The 27,970-nt window shown below is 36.5% G+C and overlaps 1 protein-coding gene across 5 annotated transcripts in view; it reads right to left on the bottom strand.

The window, feature by feature from the left end:
• Nucleotides 1–27,970, bottom strand: part of LOC131035487 (nuclear pore complex protein NUP214) — a 157,765-nt gene that overhangs the window by 80,953 nt on the left and 48,842 nt on the right. For 2 of the 5 annotated variants that reach the window (XM_057967194.2, XM_057967193.2), the window contains exons 6-10: nucleotides 13,525–13,637; nucleotides 10,526–10,665; nucleotides 7,935–8,100; nucleotides 6,127–7,789; nucleotides 5,620–5,775 (exon numbers count right to left, since the gene is read on the bottom strand). In XM_057967194.2, coding sequence (XP_057823177.2) covers nucleotides 5,620–5,775; nucleotides 6,127–7,789; nucleotides 7,935–8,100; nucleotides 10,526–10,665; nucleotides 13,525–13,637 — 2,238 coding nt within the window. Of the gene's footprint in view, nucleotides 1–5,619; nucleotides 5,776–6,126; nucleotides 7,810–7,934; nucleotides 8,101–10,525; nucleotides 10,666–13,524; nucleotides 13,638–27,970 lie in introns of those variants that run through there. The other 3 variants (XM_057967195.2, XM_057967196.2, XM_057967197.2) reach the window with 3 other exon arrangements.

The following is a 27,970-nucleotide window of genomic DNA, read 5'->3' as shown; positions in this document are numbered from 1 at the left end:
TTGCTAACTTGGCACTCATTATCGTCGGAAATCGCTTTTGATTGGAGATAGTGGTTCTTGGCTGATTTCACGAGATGTAAATCTACAGAGTATTCGAGGTCTAGAACTTTACACTCTGTCTTAACTTTTGTTGGAGGGCGATGGAGAGATAAATCTTTGTTGTGAGACTCCTATTTTCATAGGTGTGAGTCATGTAGGACAATTTGTGGCTCTAAATTGAAGTAAAATGTGAATGAAAAGGTAAAGTTCAATGTTTAGTATATATAAACAATGTATAGTAATATATGTTTTTTATTTATTAATTAATTTTAATTATTTTATAAATTTATATATATAATATTATTATATATAATAAATCTATTATAATGTATTATTATATTATTGTATAATAATATTATAAAAATATATTTTATATTATATTATATTGTTCATATATATGTGTGTGTATAGATGTACCTGATTCGAACCCTAGGATAAAAAAATTTAACATAGCCACAAACCCATACTCATACCCGAATCGGCAATTTAGTTACAAACCATGGAGGAACTTAAAGAAATAGTGGCTATGGGTAGGGATACCACCATTGCTAAGAAGATCATAACTAATACTCAAGACAGACAATGTATAATTTGGATAGAGAGTTTGAAGTGGAATTTACTCTATAGATGAATCATTTTTCTCAACTACTTCAACAATCAAAGTAGAGATTATATCTTCTAGGATAACATATATTTTGTTCAATCTAAAGTTTAAACACAACATTGGACATCTAGAAGGCATAATATTCAACAAAATGGCATTTGCATCATCATCATCTACCTTGACTTTTATCTCGACTAGATGATTCATCATGAAACAACACTTTTGATATGTTGGACAATATTGTAAAATTCCACCATTTTTAGCCCGAATATCTTTTCCTTTTCGAATTGATGCTTGTGATCAATGTGATGAGATCATCTCAAACTTGTTTTGAGATCTTTGAGAGATAAATGTGGAGGTATGCATTTGAAAGTTCAAAATTGCTGCCCTTTTATCTTTTGTTGTCTACTTTGAGATCCCATCAACATCAAAAGGCTTTGTTGTTGTAGTTCCACTAACTACATCCCATAGATCAATATTTGTAGCCCTTTTCTCCATTGGAAAACGTACTATTTTTCTCCACACTTACTGAAAAATATCAAGATTTGTGTCCCCTTGATCAAAGGCAAGATTCATCATGGAACAACACTTACTGATATGTTGGACAATATTGTCATCTTCCATCATTTTAAGCCCCAATAGCTTTTTCTTTTGCATTTGATGCTTATGATCCAAACAATGTGCTGAGATCACCCCACACTTGCTTTGAGGTCTATGAGAAAGAACAACACCTACTAATATGTTGGACAATATCGCCACCTTAACTTTTTCTTTTGCACTTGATGCTTGTGATCCAAACAATGTGCTGAGATCATCCCACACTTGCTTTGAAGTCTTGGGAAATCAATGTGGTGGAGGTATGCATTTGAAAGTCTAAGATAAATCAAAGTTGTTGCCCTTTTATTTTTTTGTGTCCATTTTGTGATCCAATCAACATCAGAAGGCCTTGTTGTAGTTCCACTCACTACATCCCATATAGATTCTTTTCATTAAGGATCAAATGTAACTTTACTTGCCAAGTGTGAAAGTCTTTGCCTTCAAATTTCTCATTGGAGAACGTACTAAAGAGAAGCCATAAAGGTGTCAAATACCATCAATATTGCACCCTTTGGTCTCTATTTTTAATCTTTCTGATATTGCAAATGTGAAGGAAGTTATTGCAAATATGTACCACTACAACAATCCTACATAGGTTCAAGACTTTACTGGATCTACTAAATTGGAACTAGAATCGAGGCTAATTCTTTGCCAACAAATAGCTAGTAGAAGTTTGCCGTTTGAGAGTTCTCCACATCAGCCATAAAAAGTCTAATATTGTATTGCATGGATCGCAAGACAGAAATATGAGCTTGTATTACAAGATTTAAAGGATAATTTAAGAAGTAATGCATGTTGGCACATTTATGATCTTTGTACCATCCAAAACAGGAGTACAAGAAAGCAGTCAAATGTTATAGAAATACTTTGAGGATCAATCCAAAAAATATTGAAATTCTACATGATATTTCCCTTCTCTGGTGCAAATGTCAGATTTAACCAAATTTATGTAAACAAGACAGAAGGCATTATATCTAAAGCCCAATCTACACATGAACTAGATTGGATTTATAGTTCCACAAGAACAAAAAAAAATGATTAAGAACCAGATTTCTGAAAAGAAACACACTAAAATCTCCCCTATCTCATTTGGACCCATTAAAAAGGCATTTAGAAGACAGCCACTATGAGTCTAGTCACTCTTGTATTCACCAACACAAAATCAGATCTCTTTTCTTTATGCTATGCAAATACTAAACCACAATTTCAAACCATAGCTTTTCTATAAGAAGGAAATTGTAGCACCAAGAACAAGCACAAGAGCAACTTTGCTCTCGACAAAAACCTTACAAATCGCACCAAAATCTACAGCTTTGTCATTTTATTGTTAAAGATCATGGGCAAAAAAGGCTCTAATACCATATTAAAATTTGGGCAGTCATTGAAGCCTGCAAAATTTATACATTGAATAATATTATACTTCTATTCATTGTGTTCAACAATACATAATACTAATTTATAGGACTTACATGTCCTATATTAAAGGAGAGCTCCTATAACCACTCCTCTACATAGATGACATGTTCTAAAAACTCATAATACAAACAAACACTCATACAACCAATCATATTATATTATCCTATACACATGATATTCTAATGTTCATACTAAAAAATCTAATGATGTGATAATCCTAAAAGATTAGCCAAGAAAATTTTACAGCCACCTTCCAACAATCTAATTTAAGCCAATGCTAAAAATAGCTTGTCTCCATTTTTTTAAAATAGACTATATTCAAAATCCACAGTTCTTTACCAAAGCTCATGCTATTTTTAGCATTTGCTACTTTTAACCTGGAGTTGACTATTGTTAGATCATCAATCTCATCATATGAGAAATATGAGCATTAAGGGATAAATTGTAATAATTTTGATCATAAGTTTATGTAGCACTTGCATGAAGTAAATATCAAAATTAATAGACAAGATATCTTGCTTATACATGTTTATTGAGATGTCTAGTCATGTATGCTAAATGCTCAATTGCTTAAGTAAATTTGTAAGCTTTGTATTGCAAGTGAGCTCGAAGGTGTATATTGTGGCTTTGTTGCGAGTCCTACATTTAATTTAACGTGTTATCACATTCAACTCCATTCTACTATTCAACCTCTGCATTTAGCTAGACAATGCAAGAATCTAGTCTTAGAATTCATATTCAATTAAAAAGCATAAAATCCTATCTTGTATTAAAATAGCTTTACAACCTTTTACAATGGGCAAACTCAAAAAAGATACACATTTAAATTTTATTCAATTTGAACATGTAATTTTATTCAATTGCGAGTATCTTCATAGTATGTTTATTTGTATTTTATAGGGAACTCCCCCTTTTTAATTTGAAGAGCAATTCTACTGCACATCTATTATGTTTTGCATCACACTAAAGGGAACGAATTAACCCAAAAGGCAACTGTCTTAGAAGAATAAAGAAGGGCTTTAGATTCAACTAACCAAAATTGGTAAGTTGCAAGAGTTTCAAGATTTCTACAAAGGCTTTACCAGGTTCCAAATAGAAACACCCCAAAAAATTAGTACTAGTTGTTGGAAACTATGTTTTTGGCCTGCACTATTTTTAGTAATCACTATTTTTTTGAAGATGGCAAAATTTGAGAAGTCTATTTTAGTGCCTATTTATAGACCAGCCATCTTTAGACAGCCTTCCAAATGGTCTATTGTTAGCTTGTAGCTATCCTTACCAATAATCAATCTTAGATTCCCTCAGTTAGGAATTTGTAATCGAGTATAGAAATGTGGAATAAAAATTCGATTTGCATGCAAGCACCACGTTGTTAGCATAGAAGATGCAGTTAAATTTCTATTTATTTTTTCATATAATATTTTGTAAATGCTTATAAATAAGTGCTCTGGGTACTTCGTTAATTCATCTAGTATCATTCAATAGAATTTAATAATATTTATCTTGTTTCTGAATTCTTATTGATGTTTTGTGTTATTGTGTTTTACTTTTCAAGCAATATTTGTAAATGCTAAATAAGTGCTCTAGGCACTTAGTTTATTCATCTAGTATCACTCAATAGAGTTTAATAATGTTTATCTTGTTTATAAATTGTTATTGATGTTTTGTGTTATTGTGCTTTATGAATTGAATATTGCCTAACATTTATTGAAAGATTTGTATTGCAAATGTGTTGAGTTAATTGTTGTAGCTTTGAATTCAACTACTATATTTAGTTCATAACATCTTGCGAATATCTATCTAGGTAAAATTTTTGCAAGCTTTGTATTGCTGGTTTACAGGAAGATGGAGATTATGGCTTTGTATGTTGTTTCATAATTCAATTACCAAAGCGATTGTGCACTTGTGTTTAAATATATTCAATCCTTGAATCTTACACGTTTTCAATCTCTGAACATTTTACATCTGGGAAGAATTGAGCAACTAATAATTATTTAGGTACAATTTTTTTCAAAATGCATTAAAACCTTCTGCCTACACTAGAAATGTATTATAACCCTGTGCCCTAGGTGAATTAAAAAAGAACACCTTTAATTGTGTCCAATGTGCATGAATCCTTCCAGAGAACACTATGCAAATTGTAAATATCAAATACATATTCTTCATATTGTTTTTCCTTCTAATCCAAAGAATGGTTTTATCAGACATCATGTTGCGTTTTGTGTTGTATCAAATGGTGCAGATCAGCTTTAGAAGAGTGGAAAATTATAACAGTTTTATTTAGGCTCACCACAAGCTATCAAAGCTTGCAAATGTAAGAACATCAAGCTGTCTCAATAAACTGTCAGCAAAGTAAGCAAGAACATCATCAAAAACTGCAAAACAACAAATCAAACACGATGTGACAAACAAGCATCATTAATGTATCTTGCAGAATAAAATTACAATCATCTATTTAAAAAACAAATGATTGGGGACATGGTCCATGATTGATTCAAATGGTACTCTATAAACAACCCATGGAAAGTCCAAAATAAGCCAACAGCAATTATGGTGTTTTCTTTTTTAGTTTCTTAAATATAAAATACTCCTTGCATTTCCGATAAAACATTTACATCATAACACTTCTAGGATATATTGTAGGTTTGCACAAAATTGGAGCAGCATATTTTTAGAACATTTAGAGAAAGCACAATGTTCAGAATAACTTCAAAGGTAATCAGATAATTAAGTATAACCCCATTATAACTTGCTATTGCTACAAGAAGTTGATATAAATAATAAACATTGGAATACAAAAGAGCAGATACAAAATAAAAACTAGACACATGCATACATTCTCCCACTAAATGATTTGCCAAATGACACACAAATAAACTTCAGAAGGCAGGGATTAAGAAAGGACAGCGAGATTATAAAAGAGAAAGATTATGCATCATGCATATTGAGAATAAGTGAGTCACCTTGAATTCATTGCAATTTTCTGAGAGTGTCTTGATTTTGTCCTCAATATTCAAGATTGCACGTTTGCTGAATGATATATTGTTTGCCTTTGAAACTGTCTTCTTGCCTTCAATGTTTGAAATAAGATCATCAACTTCCTTTCCCATATTCCTTACCTACAATGAAAGTATCTCTTCTAAGAAATTAATTGTTCAGAATGAAAACAAATCAAACACAATCAAACACAGAAATTACAAAGAATTTTTAATCCATGTTCTTAGATCCAAAGGCCTTTGTGAAGGAAAACTATAATGCATGGATTAGAAATATAAACATGGAACTTTTTAGTTATTCTATGCAAACGATATTTCACAAAACGTCATTACAAACCCAATCTTCATTTTATAATGGTACGGAAGAAATACAAAGCAATGTACTTAAGTTGTGAGCTAAATTTTTCAATTCCTATTTAGTCCCAGTACTACAAGCTCTGTATTCCAAAATTGCTTTGACAAGCTAACTCTTACATTCTCAAGCTCCTGAGAGAAATCAATCTCAATCTCTGACATTCCAGAAGCTCGTTGAGTTGATTTCAAATCTGCCTTGTATGTACCTGATGGCACCAAAGGTTCAGCTGCTTGCTGTGATTGGGCGACCATACGGAAGGAACCTTCAGAAGAAATGGTAGAATGAATGCTTGTTTTCATGCCAGACTGAAAGATGCTGCTGGAAGAAATTGTACCTGCTGCATTGGTGGCACGAAAACCACCGAGAGCTCCTGTAACACTTGTCTTTCCCTGATATGAATCTTTTACACCTGTGAACAACTGTGACACTGAAGCTGAAGCTGATGCTGGAACAGGTGACAGATTTGAAGTTGAAATGCTTGAAGTCAAAAGATGTCCAGATGACTGCTTAAATCCAAACGGTGCAGTACCCAAACCTGATTTTGGCATATTTCCCAAGGAAGTTTCTGAAGAAACTTTTCCTGCAACTTCTTTATTTGAAAATCCAGTCAGATCTGCTTTACTAGAAACAGTTTGACTGTTGACTTTAGCCATGCTCGCAAAGGCAGACCCAGACTCATTTGCTCGAGTAGAAATAGACTCAACCGTACCAAAACTCTCACCCTGAGAAACGCTTTTTTTGGGAATACTTGAACTAGAACTTGAAATTGAGCTAGATTCGGCAAGAAAGTTTCTTGGTGCTGTTTGGAAAAGATTAGTTGGTCCACTGAAAGGCATTCCAAACAACTTTTGTGTATCAAGGCTTGATTTACTGTTGTGCTTGACAGAGGAGGATTTCTCACTCAACATTGGTTTTGGCATATCACTGGTATCTTGCCGTTGAGCAGGAGTGGTATCTTCCACTTTTGGTATCTCATCCTTGTTGCTAGTTTGTATGTTTTCTACATTTACATTTGCTTCCTTTACTTTAACCAGGAGAGAAGTGGGTTTCTCATTGGACACTGGCTCTGTCACATTATCACCCTTTTGCAGTGGAAACTTGTTCATATTTTCCATCTTGGTGATCTCTTCTTCAAGCTTGCTAGCTTGAGAAATTTCATCATTGCATGATTTACTTTTGTGCTTGACAAAGGAAGATTTATCATCCAACATTGGTTTTGGCATATCACTGGTATCTTGCAGTTGAAAAGCACTGATATGTTCCACTTTTGGCTTCCTACCATCCTCATTTCTAGTTTGAATATTTTTGACATTTACATCTGTTTCCCTTACTTTAACCATGAGAGGTGTGGGTTTCTCATTGTACACTGACTCCATCACATTATAAGCCTTTTCGTGTTGAAACTTATTCATATTTTCCATTTTAGTGATCTCTTCTTCATGCTTACTAACATGAGAATTTTCAGTATTTACATCCGCTTCATTTCTTACTGGGGTTCTGGAAGGTGTTTTCTCAACAGGAACCAGCTTTATTTCATTACCGTCCTTCAGCAGATCATTAGTATAAAAATCTCCAATCTGAATCATTTGATTATCAGAATTGTTCAACTGTGGATCCTCAGCATTTACATATTCTCTTGTTACCGACATCTTAGAATCAAAGTTTGAAGGAATGGACTCTTCAGACTTCTTGTCTTCCGGGAATGTAGCCACCAATGGATGAACCATGGGAACAGCAATAGGTGTGACCAGAAGCTCAGGTGCATTCCATACTTCTGCAATTCTATTAATGAATTTGCCAAACTGAAAAACTCAGCAATAAGAAGGATTTCATGATAAAAGTATGTGAATAATGCACCTTTCTCAAAATACAGATTAAAAAAGACAACATTTACACCACTGAAAAGAAACAGATTGACCAAATTTACCTGGCAAAAGAGAACAAGTCCATTTTCCCTTCAATGGTTATGCACAACAAAACAGGACAGGGAGGAAGCTGATTTATTCCTCCATCTTCTGTTGGAATGCTAATTTGGAAATCAACTGAAGTTCTATCCATTGCCATCCCAACCACAAAATTGTCATCAGCATTTTCTGTTTCAAGAGATTAATCAGTCTATACATCAAGGAAGAATAAGCTCAAAATTAAATAATAATAATGGCAAAAGCTATATAGATGTCAAGCAATATGATGAAACTGCAAACGCACAATTCAAATGGCTTCACACAAATCAGACACATGAAAAAAGACTAAAGTATTAATACCTACTTTTTGAAATTTTAGTTCTTTGTGATTCATGATTCTATGTAGATAAAATCAATTTGACCTCTGTATATCCATAATAGATTACAGGAGCCTTCCTTCGTTTCTAAAGGTAAAAGGAATTAACTTACTTAAGAAAACAAACCTGCCATTAGGAGATTTCAAATTTTCACTGGCAGGAAACTTAACGATTCTGAAACATGTTTCCAGGATAATGTTTGACGACAAAATGTTACAACACAGAAAAATACCCAGAAGAAGTTTGACCCCCTTACCCTACCAAAGATTTCATTATTCTAAATTTTTCCAATTAAGAGTAGTTTTCCTCAATTTTCAAGTTGGGGACAAAGCCTCTCTCTTTTATTCTTTTAATAAAATCTACCTTTAACCAAAAACTGAACCAGGGTTTCATTACATAAAAGCAGAGTCAACAAAATTTCCACTCTGGAATTATTTTCAGAATTTTACATTGGGTCAACAATGGAATTTAGAAGTGACTGTTGCAATATTTACCAGGAACACAATATAGTATAACTGGCTTCCTACACTTTATAGGGCTTACTGACTTCATTGCATTTAGCTTCACTGATTTTTAGCATTAAAACTATTTTCATATTTTTTTTAGAATGTGTATTAGGGAGATGCCATATGCTCTTCTTATTGCAATTAGTGATTACCAATTGTTGTACACTCCAGAGCCATCTACCACTTTTCATTCAATTTTACCCATTCTTTCGTAGCATTGAGTCCAGAATAACTATCCTCTATAAAACTGTCATAGTAACTACAAAGGACAAAGCCTATAAATCAAAGTGTCATTTCTCAGATGATATTATACCATATCATTACTATTTAGTGACCTCATGTAGTCTTCTACTTGCTATTGATAAAGGAAATTTCCAAGTAGACTTGCACTCCACCAGTTAGAGGTTAACTAAGAACGAATACAACAATTAATGGAGAATTTCATATATATGCTTTTTGACATGTAATAAAGCCACATGTATAAGTTAATTAGCGCTTATCATGTCAACAGAAATATACACTGTCCACTCTCTAAAACATTTAACAACTTCTGACAGCCTCACAGTATCACACAGAGACTGCAGATCATCTCATGAAACTACTAAGATGCAACCAAATGTACAACAGAAGAAAATTAGACATTAAGACTCAAGCAGACAATGTGTGTTACCTCCCACTGGGTTACACAAGATTTCACTAAGAATTTTATGGTAATGTGTGATGCTTTGGACCTCTCTGCAATTTTTGGCACTCAAAAATGTGCAAAGCTCCTCAGACTCGCAATATACCCAATCCGATGGACAACAAGATGTTGAAAGAATATTTAGAGGGATAGCATCATTGCTTTACTGTCAACAAACAAACTCAGAAGTTCAAATGGATGTCCATTGCAAAAAGGTGGTACAACTTTACATTGCACACTTTTACAAAGATGGTAGTGGTTAAGCCTCCATGAGACAATTCTTATTCAACATTGTAGTAGGAATTCAGCATAGTATGTAAATAACTTAAAAGTATTGCAAAGGAAATATTATGAATTTACAATAAGACAAAAGCAACTGAAGGTGAATTGTCTGAGAACAATCCAAAAACATTGAGCAGATGCAGAATTCCTATGGGGTAAAATAATATTAAAGATTTATGAAATTTTGGAGAGATTAGCTTTCTCAATCAGATATTTGCAAAGGTATGTTTCCTTCAAATTACCTTCATTGGAAATTGTTGATGTTTCTCTGTAAAGCATTGTTTTACCTGAGCTCAGCTTTTTAAGAAGGGTCACCTTCAAAATCTTAATTCCTAAATATAATATGCTAGCTTGTGAAACAAGTGAGATAGAGCATATCATAGTTTATAATCTCTATTTGTTCTCAAGTATCTCCACTGATCCAATACTAAGGATATCATACAAGAAGTAAAAGTTTTTACTGTGTTACATGTGTTCAAAATAAATGATTAAAATATGTCATCAATGGTGAATTATTTTAGCTTAAAACTCAGAAGACAAGAACATCCAGTATTTACCTCCTTGCAAACTAAGAAACATGATATATGAAAAAATAATTTTATACAGAATCATCTATTAGACTCCTGCAATCCAATATAAATTGTATATTACAAATGTTTGCAGTCCTTCCATGTTCTTCATAGCTATGAGATCATACATTCAGACAAATTTATATAACTGGACAAGATTCAAAAATGATCTGTCTGAAGAGGCCTGAGAATACATACCTTGTAACTCTATCCTTGGTTTCAATTTCTCATCAGTGAAATCTATAGACATTGCCACTTTCTTTCCATTTGCAAGTACCCAGCCTAGCAAAACAATATGGTCATCAATATTCCTCCGATTAGCAGCCACCGCCAAATCCCTAATAGTCATAGAAGATGAAACCATGTGTCAGCTTAATATGTTCATCTTAATAGATTGTCCATTCTTCTAACATTAGTTTCTTTGGCAAATGAGAAAAAAGGGAAAACCAAAAACAAGCTAAAGATCACACTTTGAAATCCTGATGATCTCTCCAGCAATTAGGAGTGCAGCCACTTTAACATAGCTTCTACTAAATACATGCAACACAAGGGAGGCCTACCAATAACAATAAGAAAACAAAAAACATTTATACGGTTATCATAGAAACATAAATGTCACAAAAAGTATATACCATCAAAAATGGATGCCAAATATAATAAATTATTTTCCTTCATTACTGATAACAAATAATACAGTTCAGGGATAAACCACAGTTAAAAGTATCTGTTGAGAACACGGTTATACTAAGAGGGGGCAGGGGGGATAAATCAGTATATGACAAACTTGTAATTTTTCAACTTAATATCATAAGCATATAACTTAATCTCAAAGCATATTAATTGCATATTAACATTCACATGAGATCTAACTATCATATAACACAAGCACGGCAAATTAATGCTTTTATATAAAATCTTCTTTTACAAAGCTTGTAGGCTCAACCTACTAGAGGCACGGATGTAAGGACATGGGATGCGGTGTGGGGACTGGCCAATGGCATCCTGGGTGGTGGTAGGCACTGGTGCGATGGATTCGTATACGAAGCGGTGATCTACCCCATGGTCGATGTGCTGGACTCCAAAGAAGTCTGTATACAAAAGATTGATGGGTTTGTGTGTGCGGTGGATGGACAAGCCATTGCCAATGTTATCTTGGAACTAGATTCTGGTGGATGGACAAGCATTCTCGACTGCTATTTTAACCATGTCCACCATATTCCCGAAGAGGTGGATGATGGCTCTGACTCTGAGGATGAGGAGTACACTTAGGCAAAGACTGAAAGAGAGAGAAAACTGAATTTCTTCACGGAAGCCTGGGAGGTAGACAGAGTCAGGGTTATGAACCGGAATCTGGATCCCTTTCGAAGGATGTTGAACTCAACGGACAACTGGCTCTCTGCGGCTGTTGCGGCTCATGTGCTAGAAATTGCGGAGAATTTAGCAATCATTCCCCAATATCTAAGGAACTAGATTTTGTTGTGATCTTCTGATATCTATGTATAGCACTTATCAATAAAAAAAAAAGAATTGACAAGGGTTAAAAATTGAAATGGAAATGTTTTATTTTAGTGCTAGTCAAGGGAAAATGGAGAGCAACAGCATCCAAAATCAAGTCCTATTGGCAGAGCAATAGATTAGGATTTTCAATTATTCAAAAAATTGAAATAAACCAGTACCATCATGCTCGAATCATGTCGTAACATGTTTGTAAATACCATGTGGACAATGGATTCGTTGAGATTTAATTAGGTACGGTTCAAAATGTTTCAACCAACAAAAATACCCTATGCGATTCCATAGAGATTTTGAGCGGTAAGCAAACTAAACTTTTTTTTAAATAGTCAAGGGTTAAAAATCAATACCGGAATCGACAGATAAAGTGGATGATTCAGCAATTTAGCATTTATGTGCCTTCTCATCACGTTTTAGGGTTTCGTAGTGGGTTTCTCTATCTGCAATTTTTTCCCAGATTAATCCCATGATTTTTTCGCGAGTTATCAGAAAAAAGACGTTGGAAAATGTGAAAAAACCATTGACCGATTTTGTGATTTTTGGGGGAAAAAAATCACAAGCTTTCCCGATCACCGATTAGTCGTGACAAGTCACAATTTTTTCCCGATGTTTGCTTCTATGTTTTATTCCACTTTTTGACTCTTCTTGGATATAACATAGACATTTAAACAAGATTTTAAATCATAGGAATTTCTTCCCATAAGGGATTATTGAACACTGATGCCAAGTCTTTCAAATCTAAATCAACAATTATGGCACCAACATATTACATAAATCGGCATTTATCTATTGTACGCATAGTTATCCAATGCAGCAATTAGGAAGAGTGAGAAATATTCCTCACGAAGAAATTATTTAAAATATATGAGGATAACTAGAATGGTTAGGGTCAACATAAATTGTCAATAACACTCCTTGGCATGCATTAGCATATGAATTTTCAATATTGACATGTGATTTTCATAAATAACCCTTGGGATCATCAAAAATTCACTATTGATTGTAACACCACTTCTAACTACAAATGTGTGCCATTCGTTAATGGAATAAAAGTTCTTCAGTTGCTGCTTACTCTAGATCATAATAATGCTGCAATTATTTAGTTATTTCAAGTTGTATGGGCAATGCATACAGATTACGCACACAGGTACACAGATTTGTGTGTAAATGCGTGTGTATGTTGATGCTCAACACCAATACTATGTATAATCCACAACATCCAACACAAGTAATCAGGGTAAAACTCAATGAGAAACTACGGAAATATGCAAGAGAAATGTTGTAGGACAACCTAAATTGCATTAGTTAGCGGTATGAGGAATTAAAAACATTTAATTGTACATCACCATAAGGGGCAATATCGTTGATTTGAACAATCTGTAAACCAATAGGAGCCTTCAGGAATTTTACATAGGGAATATAACAACATAAATGGTTGTCTCTAATGTGACAAAGATAAGTCAAGTGTATGTTAGTACTAGATTGCTCGAAAACCATAAAAGTTTGTGAACATATATTTTACTTTTTATTTGAACTTATAAAATAAATTCACATGTGCCCTTATAGAGAACTGAAAAGTTAGTGATAAATTTTTATCACCTCCCTCAAAAATTTTGCATCCAATAAAACATTGCACAGAATTTCAAAGACGTGAATAAAGGTTAAATAAAGATTTTGCATCATACCAAACATCAACATAATTTAGGAGTAAGTAAGGTCCAGTATTTGACGGCAGAATTGAGCTGTCTATTGTTGTGAACAAACAATCAAACGCCAACATTTCAGCATCTTTGGGCTCCTACAAAATCCATTTATCATTTAAAAAGACCACAACATAAGTCAATAAACTTAAACCATTCTTAATTTCCATTAAATTTGACAAAAATGATCATAATAGGCAACATGGTTTGCAATTCCTACGAAATAAATTGATTTCTGCATCTGCAACATAACATAAATCTTTACATATAAACTATTGTTGATTATTATCCATACAAAGGCAACATAGGCATCAAAGTTAGCGTTAATATCTAACTTTGCTCCCATTGATATTAAAAGAATAAAACTACCAAAACAGGTGTTTAATTGTTTCACAAAGGTTTGTAAATCTGATAACCATTTCATAATAGGACAATCAAATTTATGGAGTCTTGAATTCTAAAATGAAAACTGTGCAAGAAACAGATGTATCCAATGGCTTACACATAAAATAAAAATTGTGAGGTCCATATCAAAAAAAAATCCACATTTTTCAATGAATTTTAAAGTCCCCTGAATCAAGCTTCTATATCTTAATAATGCAAGTAACCAAACATAATATCCCTATAAATACACTGCAAGCATTAAAATAATCTCGAGGGATCAATGCTGGACTCAAAATATTTACACTAGAACTTGCAGCATTTACCTTACCTCCAAGGTCAATATATACAATTTTCATTACATACTTCTTGTGATGTTTTCACACATCACCCCATTGCAAATGGGGACCCGCATTTTTTTTTCGCTTTCTAGATTAGTTGTCTTAGCTTAGCCATTGGTACCTTACCCCCAAGGTCAATATATACAATTTTCATTACATACCTATTGTCACATTTTCACACATCACCCCATTGAAAATGGAGACCCCCACTTTTTTTTCGCTTTCTAGATTAGTTGTCTTACCTTAGCCTTTGGTAGTTGTCATGTCTTTGCTATTAGCCTCTTATTTGTAGTTGCTCAGAGGTTGATCAAGTTTCTCTTTTTGAGATAAAGTGAAGTACAACGCTTCCTTTGCCCTCCAAAGCTTCCTTTTCATAACTACTCCCCCATCTCCCATCTCCCATCTCCCATCTCCCTTCACCCTTCCTTTCATTTCACTCCACTACCTACTTTTATTCCAACCCTTATATCTTCCAACTTTCATTTACCATATCTTCTAAACCATCTACCTTTCCACCTCCATCTCTTCACCTGCACCCCCTACTTCCTACCTTCCATTCATCCTACCTTCCTCTAACCTTCATCCCCACTTCCTACCTACCTTCTACACCTCATACTCTTCCATTTCCCATCCTATCCTAAACCTTCACCCCATACCCCTTTACCCCTTACTTCATCTACCTAACCCCATCCCATCCTTCACTACCCTTATACCTCCCAAATTCCATCCTATCCTAACCTACCCTTCCATTTCCTACATCCCTCACTTACCATCCTCCACCTCTTTTACTACCTGTTGTGCGAATCGCACACCCATCCCCGTCTTGGACAGGGACCCCCCGGTTTGTGCCTTTCTGTCTTTGCGGAAGAGGACGGGGATATGAAGGGTCAAGTGCCGCTAAACCAAACTCGGCCTCTAGGGGCTATTGTGACGTATTCACACATAGGGACCCCCCAGTTTGTGCCTTTCTATCTTTGCGGAAGAGGACGGGGATATAAAGGGTCAAGTGCCGCTAAACCAAATTCAGCCTCTAGGGGCTGTTGTGACGTATTCACACATCGCCCCATAAATGGGACCCCTACTTTTTGGTTTTTGGGGTTTGTTTTTCTAGTTTTTTTTTAAGGTTTTGTCTGTTAGCCTTTGCATGATGAGTGTTGTCAGGGGAGTCGTTGGGATGGCAAGCTCTGCTTGAGCCGAGGTGAGTCAATAAGGCCCCAATATTAGGGTTTCTTTGAGAGTCTTCCTTAGGGCTTGGTTTTGCTCTTGTTGCTCATTGTGTCTTGCTTGGTGAGTGAATATCATCCTTGAAGGTCTGAGTTAGGTCAAGTTGGTGAGTGATGGAGTCTGGAATGTCATCTTGATCCTCAAATGCCCTGAAATTTGGCTAAGTCTGGAATGTCCTGATCCTGAAATTTGACTAAGTCTGGAAAACTGAGGAATCCTCCAAAAACTAGAATTTGCAATATAACTCCTAGAGGTCTGAAACCACTCTCAAACATCCTGAAAGTATATATGGAATATAACTTAAAGTATAAGTCTTATACTTAAATGTTATATTCCATAAAATGATCCTTCGGCGAGATCATGACAAACTCGCCCAAGTGCCCAAGCTCGCACTTCTTGAGGAAAAAGTTGCAAAAATGCCGATAAGGTCCAAAAATGCAAAAAGTTGCAAAAACTGGCTAGAGGTCCGAAATTGCAAAAAGTTGCAAAAATGCCCATAAGGTCCGAAATTCACTTAAGTTGCAAAAAATGCCAAAAGGTCCGAAATTGCAAAAAGTGCCAAAAGGTCTGAAAGTTGCAAAAATGCCCATAAGGTCCGAAATTCACTTAAGTTGCAAAAATGCCCATAAGGTCCGAAAATGCTAAAAGTTGCAAAAATTGGCTAAAGGTCCAAAATTGCAAAAAGTTGCAAAAACGCCCATAAGGTCCGAAATTCACTTAAGTTGCAAAAAGTGCCAAAAGGTCCGAAATTGCAAAAAGTTGCAAAAAGTGCCAAAAGGTCCGAAAATTGCAAAAAGTTGCAAAAAGTGTCATAAGGTCCGAAATTCACAAAAGTTGCAAAAAGTGCCAAAGGTCCAAAATTGCAAAAAGTTACAAAAAGTGCCAAAAGGTCTGAAAATTGCAAAAAGTTGCAAAAAGTGCCATAAGGTCCGAAATTCACTTAAGTTACAAAAAGTGCCAAAAGGTCCGAAATTCACTTAAGTTGCAAAAAGTGCCCAAAGGGCCGAATTTGGGCCTTTAAGTGAAAATTTGAAAAGTGTAAAAGTTGCAAAAGGTGCCCAAAGGGCCGAATTTGGGCCTTTAAGTGAAAATTTGAAAAGTGAAAAAGTTGCAAAAGGTGCCCAAAGGGCCGAATTTGGGCCTTTAAGTGAAAATTTGAAAAGTGAAAAAGTTGCAAAAAGTGCCCAAAGGGCCGAATTTGGGCCTTCAAGTGAAAATCTAAAAAGTGAAAAGTTGGCAAAAATGTCCCAAATGGCCAAATTAGGACCTTTTAGCCAAAATGTTAAAAAGTGAAAGTTGGCAAAACACTCCAAAATCCCAAAGTTTGCAAAAGTGCCCAAAATCCCGAAATTCACCATTAAGGGGTGAAATGTCAAAGTTTTTAAAAACTTTTCGAACGCCCCTCTTGCCCGAAATTGCCATGAACAACTAAATTCACGAAAGGAGTAAAGCATTAAAACTTGGGAAATTTTCAAATGACCCTCCAGGCGTTAAATTTTAATATTTGTTAAATTAAATTAATTAATTTTTCAAATTGATTTATTGAAATGAAATTGATCGTTCGCAGGTCGAAGGACATCATTAGAGAACCAGGAGAAAGACCTGAAACACAAATCGAAGAAGGATCGCAATCAAGGCCAGGCGCATAAGACTAAAAAAGAAAAAGATGTGGGAACGTGCTGCAAGAGCGCGAGAGCAACCAAACATTGGGAACCGTGCCACTAAACAAAGATGAAGTCCACCATTGGGACCAAAGCCCAAAGAACACTCTGAATGCTACAAATTTTATGCCTTCTCGAGAAAAAGCACACAGCTGGATTTAAGTCCAGAAATTCAGTTTTAAAACTAAAACGGCTTTATTGTAAACTGCCTATGGGTCCCGCGCAAGATACTTTTGTGGATAACTATTCCCAACCACCAAGAAGATTGGATAGACTCAAATTGAAGCCAAATAGTGGCAGGTAGTTGAGATAGTTGTTGGTTGGATAACTGAAAATTTAATGGGCATGGGTTAAGGCTGCCAGCTTTTGGATGGCAAGTTGCAGCCCTTGGATGCAGTCCATCTTAGCCTTCGATTCAAAATTGTCGTATCTATAAAAGGTAGAGGCCTTTCTTTTGTAAAGGGTCAAATGGTTAGATAGTTAGAGATTGTTAAATAGTTAGACTCTGGTGAGAGTGAGATTTTAGAGTTAGAATAGGTTAGATTTTAAGCAGTATCATAGAGATGCTGCAGAAATTGTTGTAATAGGCAGCTGAAATCAATATATAAACATTGATTTGGTGTTTATTGTCTTGTTTTCATCCTGTTTGCATGGTTTCTCTCAGCATTTTAGATAGATCTTTCTATTTTGGGTGTGCAGGTATTTGATAGATTCAGGCTCATACCATTGAGGATATACTAATTGTGTATCCTTTTGTATGGTTAACCTGAGCCTTTAATTGTGCTTAGTTCAATTGCAGGTGTCCGTCTGAGCTGCGCCAGAATTGGGTGCTTAGTCGTGCGTCTCCAATCTGAAAATCTTCCAAGTCCCTTTGAAGATTGCACCGTTCCTGCAAGGTTGTGAGCTATTCTGGCCAAGCAGGAATTGGTTATGTTGAATCCGTCTACCCGCATACCTGTGTTGTTAGTTTTAGATCTCCTAACCCTTTCCTTTTGCTCTTTATTGCGTAATTCGAGAATCACAGCAAACCAATTTGTTGCAAATCGTAAGTCCCCTTGTGTTTCCAGCAAAAACACATCAAACCACTGAGTAGTCCCGCAGTCAAGACCTAACAAAAGAAACCTTGAGGTTGTCCCCTTTGATCAAATATAAAAAATAGCATTAGGGACTTCCTTATCTCAAGAGAGGATAGGATACTCAGCTGATTATTCTATTATGTGTTGGCCGTATGGAGTTTGCAACAATGCGATTTCAGACACGTCAACACTACCCCATCCTAAACCATTTATTTTCCTATCCTATCCTAACCCACACCTCATAGCCTTTACCTCCCTTATTTCCCTAAGCTTACCTTCTATCCCATCCCATCCCATCTCCTACATTACCCACACTCCTTACCACCCTACCCCTAGCCCTATCATATATCCTTCCTTCATTACCCCTTATACCTCCTGCATCATCCTATCCTATATTCCCAAACATGCACTCCTAATATCCTAACCCACTCCTTATATCCTAAACCGCTTTTTTTTTAAACTAAACCCCATCTCATCCTAACCTATCCTTTCACTACACACCGCCAACCCCTTTATCTCCCTTACCTCTATCCTATCCTTATTTCCCCCTTTCATTACCCACACCTTGCACCCCTCTCTAACCTACATCCTTTATCCCTTATAACTCCCCAAACTTCCTTACCTTCCTTCTATCCACCACAGCACTCACTCTACACCCACATCCCTTCCACCTTATCCCCTCCATGGCACCTCTTTACCACATCCCCCCATCTTTCTTGCCACAATATCCCCTTCACTGTCACAACTTTCCCCTCCCTTATCTCACCCGTGGCATATTTGGGCCCCACCAAAACTCTAGTATGGAGAATATGAAGCATTTCACTTTAAATTTAATCCAAACTTCCAACTTCATATCTGCTCAAAAGGGATTCACATTGGAAGAAGATTTTAATCACTGGTTCGCTACAAAGGAGAGAAGATTTTCAAGCATCAATGAGGTGAATAATAAATGATAAGCTGTGTAAGAGAAGACTCAAGTAGGCTGGTTCCTGATCAAAGAATTTTATCAGATCACTGGGAGTTTTATCAGATCACTTAGAATTTTATCAGATCTCTGGGAAGTGATCAGACCTCATTCACCCTTCATTTAAATGCAATTTCCAGTGGCTTAATTTCTCTGAGTTTAGACCATAATCAGACCTAGGGATATGATTAATATGTATGATGTTTTAATTCAAATTATGTCTCTTTGCAGGTAGATCACAAACAAGGTGAAAATGGTACAAATGGAGAGCAAAATCCCGATCAGTCTTGGTGAAAAAGGGCAATCAACATTTGATCAGATGGAAGAGATTAATGCTCAGAATCAGACCTGGAAGATGTAAGATCAGACCTAAAGGAGATTAAAACCAGACTTACGAAGTGAAAATTAAGTGAAAAGGCATGTAAATCAAACTTTGAGTAAAGGTTTCAGATCTGAGAAAACAAGTAATCAGGCCTAAGGTATTGAAGATCAAACCCAAATCAAAACATGGCTTGAGGCAAATTCCAAGGGCAAAGAATGATTTCAACATTGCAGAAGTAAATAGAAACAACACGATGCACATTTCAGATTACATCAATGAAGCCCTTAAGACCGATTTGAATAAGTTGCTGCAAAGTGACCAAAAGATCCAACCTGCTCATACAAATGAGGACAGAAACGCTGATTAGCAATGAAGGAATCAGATCTTGAGGAGATAAGTAATGTGTACATTAAACTTTGGTTTTGTGCAAACCAAGCCTTAAGAACCGATTTGATGAGGGGCAACAAAAGGATCGAACTTGATCAAGCATATCAATTAGTGCGAATCAAGTCTTTAAGGCTGATTCACCTAACGGACAACAATTCAACCATATTAGTCCAAATGAGTCCTAGAAAGCCGCCAAGGTTGTCAAGTCCAAATGAAGCCTAGAAAGCTGCCAAGGTTGTCAAGTCCAAATGAAGCCTAAAAAGCCGCCAAGGTTGTCAAGTCCAAATGAAGCCTAGAAAGCTGCAAAGGTTGTCAAGTCCAAATGAAGCCTAAAAAGCCGCCAAGGTTGTCAAGTCCAAATGAAGCCTCAAAAGCCGCCACATCAAGACTGACTTGGGCGAAATGAAAATGGTACAAACGAAGTGCAAAAAACCGAAGTACAAATGAAGGTCTAAAAACCGATCAAGGCTTGTACCAGCAATAACATCAACCATTGAGCTTATCCACAAGTCAAGACCTGACAATAGAAACCTTGGAGTTGTCTCATTTAATCGCAAAGCGTAGCATTTGAGAGACTTTATTCAAGAGAGGATAAGATACCTTGGAATTTTGTTCTGTGTTCAATTGTGCTAAAAAACACATCAACAATACCAAATATGACTTTCCACAGGGCACAAGTGTAGTCTAACTAATTGACAAATTTTCTGATTAGGCCTATAGTTATACGCAATATGGAATGGAAATGTGGAAAACAAATGCAAAAGCACAGATTTACATACAGGAGAACGAGAAGTAGCAAATACAGCTCATTAGTAAAAACTATATATATATTCAGCTTATACAAATTATAAAATATGAGACTACAAATATATTAAAAAATTAACATATATATTATAAATACTATAATATATTTATTTAACATATCTAGATTAAATATTTCGAAAGATTAAAACTTTAGTCTTCTAAAATTATTTCCAGATACTCCACCCGACTCTGCTCTCCACCTGACTCCACTTTAGGCATCCTCAATGACTGAATACCTGGCAAAAAATTTCCCTCACAAAAAAATTGACAGATACCAAACTGTCAGCCCCATAGGCGAACTAGACCGGTACCCCAGACCCGGATCGGGTAAGGCAGCCGGCGAACACAATATTTGCTTCTCCATTTGATGATGTACAAAAAGTGAGGGTTGGACACACTGTTTTGGATAATGCATCTTGTGAGAAGACTGAATTTGTTCACCTCGGGACAGCAGCATCAAATCAGACCCAAAGAATGGTTGAGAGTTGGCTTGTGAAGGTTAGTGTTCCCGAGTTGTACATCACCTCGTGGAATGGTACATCACCAATGGCAACCTCCTGAAGCAGCTGATGGTCTCACTTCTAACAATGCATTGAATTGTGAGCAAATACTTCCATCTGAGTCCGAAATATGCCAGGTTGCCTCTTTCCTTAATCCTAGCTTTGAAAGTTATTATAATTTTGATTATGGGGATTTTGGGAAAACAACTTGTATCTGGATTGATCATGGTCCCGACGAATTGCCTCAATTGATTATCTTACATGAAACCTTGCCTGAATATGAAAGATGCACGGTGAGAGCTTGCTTTTCTGTATTTAAGGATGAATCTGCTCGACTGCAAACTATCACCTTTGCCATGCCCCTGTTGAACATATTGAGAAATCATGTAAAGACATGTACATATGCCGCTTATTTGAGTCGTGTCAAGCCTAGGAGCCTTGTATATAGTTTTTAGAGTAGGTTTCCTTTTTGTGTGTTTAGTTATAGGTCTTTTTGAGCCTTGTTCTTGATTTGCCTTGATTCATTTGACTCATGATCCTAAATGGCTCAAGTAGTTAGTTGTTTGCTTTCTTTTGTTTGCCTTTGGTTTGCCTTTGATTGGTTTGTTTTTGTGTGCTTCAGCTTAGTCTGCTTTGGGTTTTGTTTGCTTTCGAGTTGGTCGGTTTGCTTAGTTTAGGTGTCTTAAGTGGCAACCTTCATTTGTGAGAAAGGTGTTTGTGTTGTTTCCTCACCCACTAGCAACATTTTGGATCTTATGTTTCATCCATTTCTTAGGTATCTTTTCATGAAGTGCTTTGAATCCGAGGTTATTCCTCTCCGACTTTATCATTTGGTTAGGACTTGTACTTGACCTGGAAGAGAATCACTTTCTATGTCTCGATACCAACATCTTTTGGTTACTATATCTTAACACAAAAATAAACTCCGAGTCATTATGGTTTTTAGGCGAAGCCATGATTAGTGAAAAATCCAAAGTCTAGCTTCAACGCCACTGTAATCGTCAATCCCAAGTGAGCTTCATTGCTTGCGAGCCAAAGGAATTGACGGAATACAAAAAAAAAGAAAGCAATATCAAGAAATGAGAAAAAAAAAAAATTTAAAAAAATCAGAAGAAAAAGAAAATGAATGAGAATGAAATATCAAAATTGGCTAATGGGAACATGCGAGTAACTCCATCGGGGCTATGGATGCCCGGCTGGCAATGGAGCAATATTCATGAGATTACAGCGATAACCTCGTCGGGGCTATAGACGTCCGACTGCCAGCGAGGCTCTATCCAGGATGCTTATGAAGTTTAGACAAACTACGTAGCTAATCACGATGGAACTTGGAAGTCATAATGTTCTTGCTCAGGGGAATGAACTCAATTGCACACACGTAGGTAATCAAAGACTAGGTGCATTGATCCAGTCTGGGATTCTTCTTCCACTTCTGAGTACGCTTTCTAGTCACTAGGTAAGTCGGGTTGAATTTTTCGAAGGTTCTAGGTATGGATTGAGTCTTTATCTTCGAAATGTTCAAGAACATTTATTCGAGGTGGCGCTAGATGTTGTGATGTATTCACACATCGCCCCATTGCAAATGGGGACCCCCACTTTTTCTCTTTCTAGGTTAGTTGTCTTAGCTTAGTTGGTTGTTGTCGAGTCTTTGTTGTTAACCTTTTGTTCGTAGTTGTTCAAGAGCTGGCCAAGTCTTTCTCTTTGAAATGAAGTGAGGTTTAACATTCCCTTTGCCCAGCCAAGGCATAATCCCTTCCACTTCTACTGATCCTGTCAGTGGGTGCCCAAACCCAATCACTCCCATTTCCATTTCCTCCCATTTTCACCTCCCCTAACACTCTTCACTTCCATTTACCATACCTCCTAACTCACCTACCTTCCTATCCTCTATCCTCCATCCACCTTTCATACCCCATGCCTTAACCTCCTTCACGTCTTAACTTAAACCTACCCTTCCATCTTACACCCTCACCTCCCTCCACTAACTTCCTTTCCACCTTACCCCTACCCCTATTCTATCCTAACATCTCTCTTCCCCTCATACCTTCTATCTCACACTCCCTTTAACCTGCCATCCACACTACCTACCCCTTTACCCCTTTATTCCCCTTAAATCACCAATTCTAACCCACATCCCATAAGTCTATCTTACTTTATTTCCCTAAGCTTACCTCTACCACACACCTATTAACCTACCCTTTCCATCTTATCACCTACCCCCATCCTAGCCTACCCATATCCTATCCCTATCCTAACCTACCACCCTACCCCCTTACCCTTTTTCCTTGCCCCTTAAAACTCCCATTATAACCTACATCCCCTTGATCCCTTGGTGACTGATCTGTACACAAAAGGCTGTTTGAAGGTTAATGGTTAATAATGTTTTGATAATCTTGTAGCAACGAAAAGAGCTTAGGTGAATGGAACAAGACTCTTGAAGATTTCTTTAACTTGATGCAAATACAACCTTTTCTTTGATAATGAAAGATTGGCATGAAGATTGATTGAGTTAAAGAAGATTGGTAAACAGTGAGCTAGAAATGGTGATCCTAAGAGGTACTTCCTTTGCTCCAAGTTAAAGTGAAAGTGTGAATTTCGCTCCTAACCCTTCCAAAGGTACAGGAGCGAATTTTCTTGGATCCAAACTCACGCTTTCAAGGCTTGATTGAAAGAAAGTTGACTTATGTGTGCCTGTAGAAGTGAATTCAAACCAAGTTGAATGATGAAGTATGGAGATTTGAACAATATTGTCAATTTTGCTCCTGACCCTTCCAAAGGTATAGGAGCAAAAAAAATTTAGAACCCTCCATTGCTTCTAAGTTGGAACAAAATCCTTGCTCCTATGGCATGATCGAAGAGGAAATGATGTATGCATGCCTTGAAAGTGAATTGAAACAAGTTTGAATAGCAAAACATGAGGAATTTGAGCCAAGAAGCAAAATTCGCTCCTGACCCTTATCCTTGAAAGGTCTTAATTTCTCACTCAAGCAATTGAACGAATCTTATTAGGGAACAAATCAACTTGATCATGATGTAAGAAGGATTCAAAAGCTAAGTTCAAGGTGAAGTATTGAGGAATGGTGAAGGAATTGAATCAAAAGAAGAATTTCGCTCGACCCTTCCAAAGGTACAAGAGCGAAATCTCTTGGAAGGACCTCCTCTCTCACCTAAAGCACTAAGAAGATCTTGTTTTAAGCAAAGTTGGGAGCAGATTGACTTGAGCACGATGAGAAGAGAATTTGGAAAATCAAATCTAAGGCAAAGTGATAGGAATGAAGTAATTGAATCAAAAGAAGAATTTCGCTCCTAAACCTTCCAAAGGTACAAGAGCCAAATCTCTTGAAGAAGAGTGTTTTGTTAATCAAAATATCAAGACAAGCCTTCTTGAAGGTAATTTAAGCCTTCGTTGCAGCATGAGCCTTCTAATGATAATGAAAATTGAGTATGTGAATGAGAAAACTACGATCAACCCTTAGTTCGCTCAGGTACCTTCTAAAGGTACAGGAGCGAAATGCATTGAGGATGAGTAATATGCTTATGATGGTGTGTTGTAAGTCTTCTTCATGGTGGTTTCAAGTGTTCAAGCATCCTAAACTTCATGCAGATCGTGAGAACTAAGCTTGCCTTCATCAAATATTGATGAAAATTTGACTTACATCCTAGCTCGCTCATGTCCCTCTCTAAGGGTCCAGAGCGAAATTCTCACCAAGTTGCGTACCTTGCCAAGGATCCAGAGCAAAATTTATCATTTGAAGTTGTCCCTGCCAAGCACAAAGAACGAACAGCATTATAGGTCATGTCCTTGTAAAGGACATAGGGAGAAAATTTCATTTAGGTCATGTCCTTGTAAAGGACATAGAGAGAAAATTTCATTTAGGTCATGTCCTTCCGAAGGACAGAGGGTGAAATTTTAATATAGGACTTGTCCTTCCAAAGGACAGAGAGCAAATGGCGTTATAGGTCCTGTCCTTGGGAAGGACGTAGAGCGAAATTACCACCTCAAGCGAATTGTGTGTACCTTGCAAGAGACACAAAGCAAGTATTTTGGCACTCAAAGTAATTTAAAATTCGAATTGATTGAAAGGAAAGTGAGCTTTACCAAGTCGGCCAGCATCAATAGGAATAATTTACAATTTTGTTTACACTAGATGAAGTCGGCCTTGCATCCCAAAGACATGTCTCTACCCCAAGCCACATATATAAAGGAGTTCATTAAATCGTTCTAACATCAAAACAAAACAGCATCTTTTCCATCAGCGAATTTTGTAAGCAGCTCCAACAGTCAGTGAATTTCAAGTTCAAGACAGCGAAAAGAATTCAATCATTAGCAAGGCGAATTTACCAAAGAAGCAATAATATCATTCTCACAAAGGCGAAATCAGACTTTGAAGGTGCAGACCTGATGATCAAGGAAGACAGATCTCATCATTAGACAGCTCAAATTCACCCTTAAACAATAAGGATACTTCCTGGACAGTGAATTCACTTATCAAAAGGAGGAATCTCCCCTATAGAAACACATATCAGACCCGCAAATGTAGAATAAGAAATCAAGTCAAAGTGGGAGTGTATAAAGGTTATCTATCATGTGAGATTGATACCCATTTGTTTGTTTTGCAAGAAGCAAGGAAAGAAATCAAAAGGACCAGGTTGGAGGAAGATTGGAGTAGGGATCTAAAGGAAGATATCATGCAATCACCCTAAGGAAAGCAAGCAAGGATGGAAGAAGGACCCAGCTACATCAATAATTCTCATCATCATCATCACATTAAGCAACTGAATAATCTCAAGAGATATCTCTCAACATCCCTTCATGATGATGAATCAACTCAAGTCTACAAAGCGCAAGATTGAGGTGGCATCCCAATCACTACTTCACCAGTTTGAGGGTTCCACATCAGCATGTCTAGATGCAATGTACCTGACTCATCAGTGATGGCACAAACTTCGAGGCACCTACCCCTGACTTCTATTGGTCCACACTCATGAAATGTAATTTTCTCATTGGCTAAGGAGAGTTTGTTGTAACAAACCCTCATTAAGGTTTTCATTGTAAAATCTTGGCCATTGATCTCAAATTGATCTAAGCCATTGAATTGTATTGAGAGCATTATAAAAGGCTCAAGCTCTTCATTTGTAAAGGTTAATAGTTGGTTAATAGTTAATAACTAATAGTGAGTAGTCAGTAGAATAAGCAATTAGAGTAGAGTAGGAAGAGAAGGCAAGAAATTCTTGCCTTGGTTGTAAAAGACTCCATTGTCATTGAAGATATGGTGAAATATGTCGTTTCTTTGCAATGTGCATGGTTTCTTGTTGAATCTTCATATTAGATGGTAGATAATTAGATTGAATGGAGAAAATTGTTGAATGCACTCATGTGGAATCCGCCTATGTCCATACCACTAGCCTCTTATTGATTGTAAGTGTGCCCTATGTGGTCAACTAGCATTGAATGAGCTTAATCTCAAATTGTTATGCGTCTATTGTTCATGCATTAACTTGAATGGTGATCAGTGTCTAATGGTGTAACGATTTGAATATATTTGAAGCATCCCTTGGAAGATTGCACTGAGTTGGTGTCGGATTGTTCAACCTGATGGTGAGACCCAACCCAATAGGACTCCACCTAGTCGTTCATCTACCTTCTTACATTCTAAGTCTTAGAATAGATTCTCTAAACCCTATGCTTTTGATATTTCTTTATCTCCCAGCGAGTAGTTAGGACTCAAATTCCAGCAAATCAAGCATTCAGGCATACAAACGTAAGTCCCCTTGTGATTCCAGCAAAATCACATCACACCAACAGAGTTTATCCACACGTGGAGACCCTACATACCAGAACCTTGGAGTTATTTCAATTGATCCTTAGGCAAATCTTCAGCATTCGAATAACTTTGTTCAAGAGAGGATAAGATACTTATGGTATTTTATTTTGTGTTCACATGTGCATAAAAAACACATCAACAGTACTCAGCGAATCATCCTTAAGGCTGCCAACACCATCAGCGAACATCCTTCTTGAAGGCAGCGAATATTACTGAGTGGCAGCAGTCATCATTGAAGATTAGCGAATAATCCTTGAAGGATGTCAACACCATTCTAGGATCTGCGAACCTCATTCTTGTGACAGCTACATTTGTATTTCAGATAGGTTCATCACTTCAGCATGCCCTAGGCTAATCACTGTGATTAGATTGTTGTTAAACAGTGAAGCTCATTGTAAAAGTATATTGGTGTTACATAATAAAGATCTAAGATTAGTGGCTGGGTTTTTCACCTCCAAGAGGGAGGTTTTCCCAGGGTATCTGTGTGATTTGTGTTTGTTCTTCATTGCATTTTGATCTTTGTTGTTTATTGTTTAATCTGATTGCTAAAATTAACATGGTATCAGAGCTTTAGGTTTATTATAAAGTAATCATATTATCAGTTATCCTTCAATTTCAGTTTGTTGTTTTAGTTTTGCAAGATGGTTACAGGACCGAAGGTAGAGGACAGACTTGATGGTGCTCTCAACTTTACTTCTCGGAAAGTTCATGTTCTTCTTGCCCTTGAAGAAGTTGAGCTGTTACAGTTTGTGGAAGACAAGGATCTGCCTGAACCCTCAGATCCAGATGAGTTAAAGCAGTTCAACAAGAATCCTCTTCAAGAAGAATGCTCTAAAGGCAAAGAAGATTCTAATTGATTCTGTAAAGGATCATCTTGTTCCAATCATCTCCAAGTTATCTTCAGCCAAGGAGATGTTCAAACACCTAGAAGGAATGTACGAAATCA

This window comes from Cryptomeria japonica, chromosome 10 (assembly GCF_030272615.1).
Source record: "Cryptomeria japonica chromosome 10, Sugi_1.0, whole genome shotgun sequence".
In the NCBI taxonomy this organism is placed as follows: Eukaryota; Viridiplantae; Streptophyta; class Pinopsida; order Cupressales; family Cupressaceae; genus Cryptomeria; species Cryptomeria japonica.
Note: the sequence above shows the minus strand (reverse complement) of the source record. Positions and strands in the feature narration are given on the sequence as shown.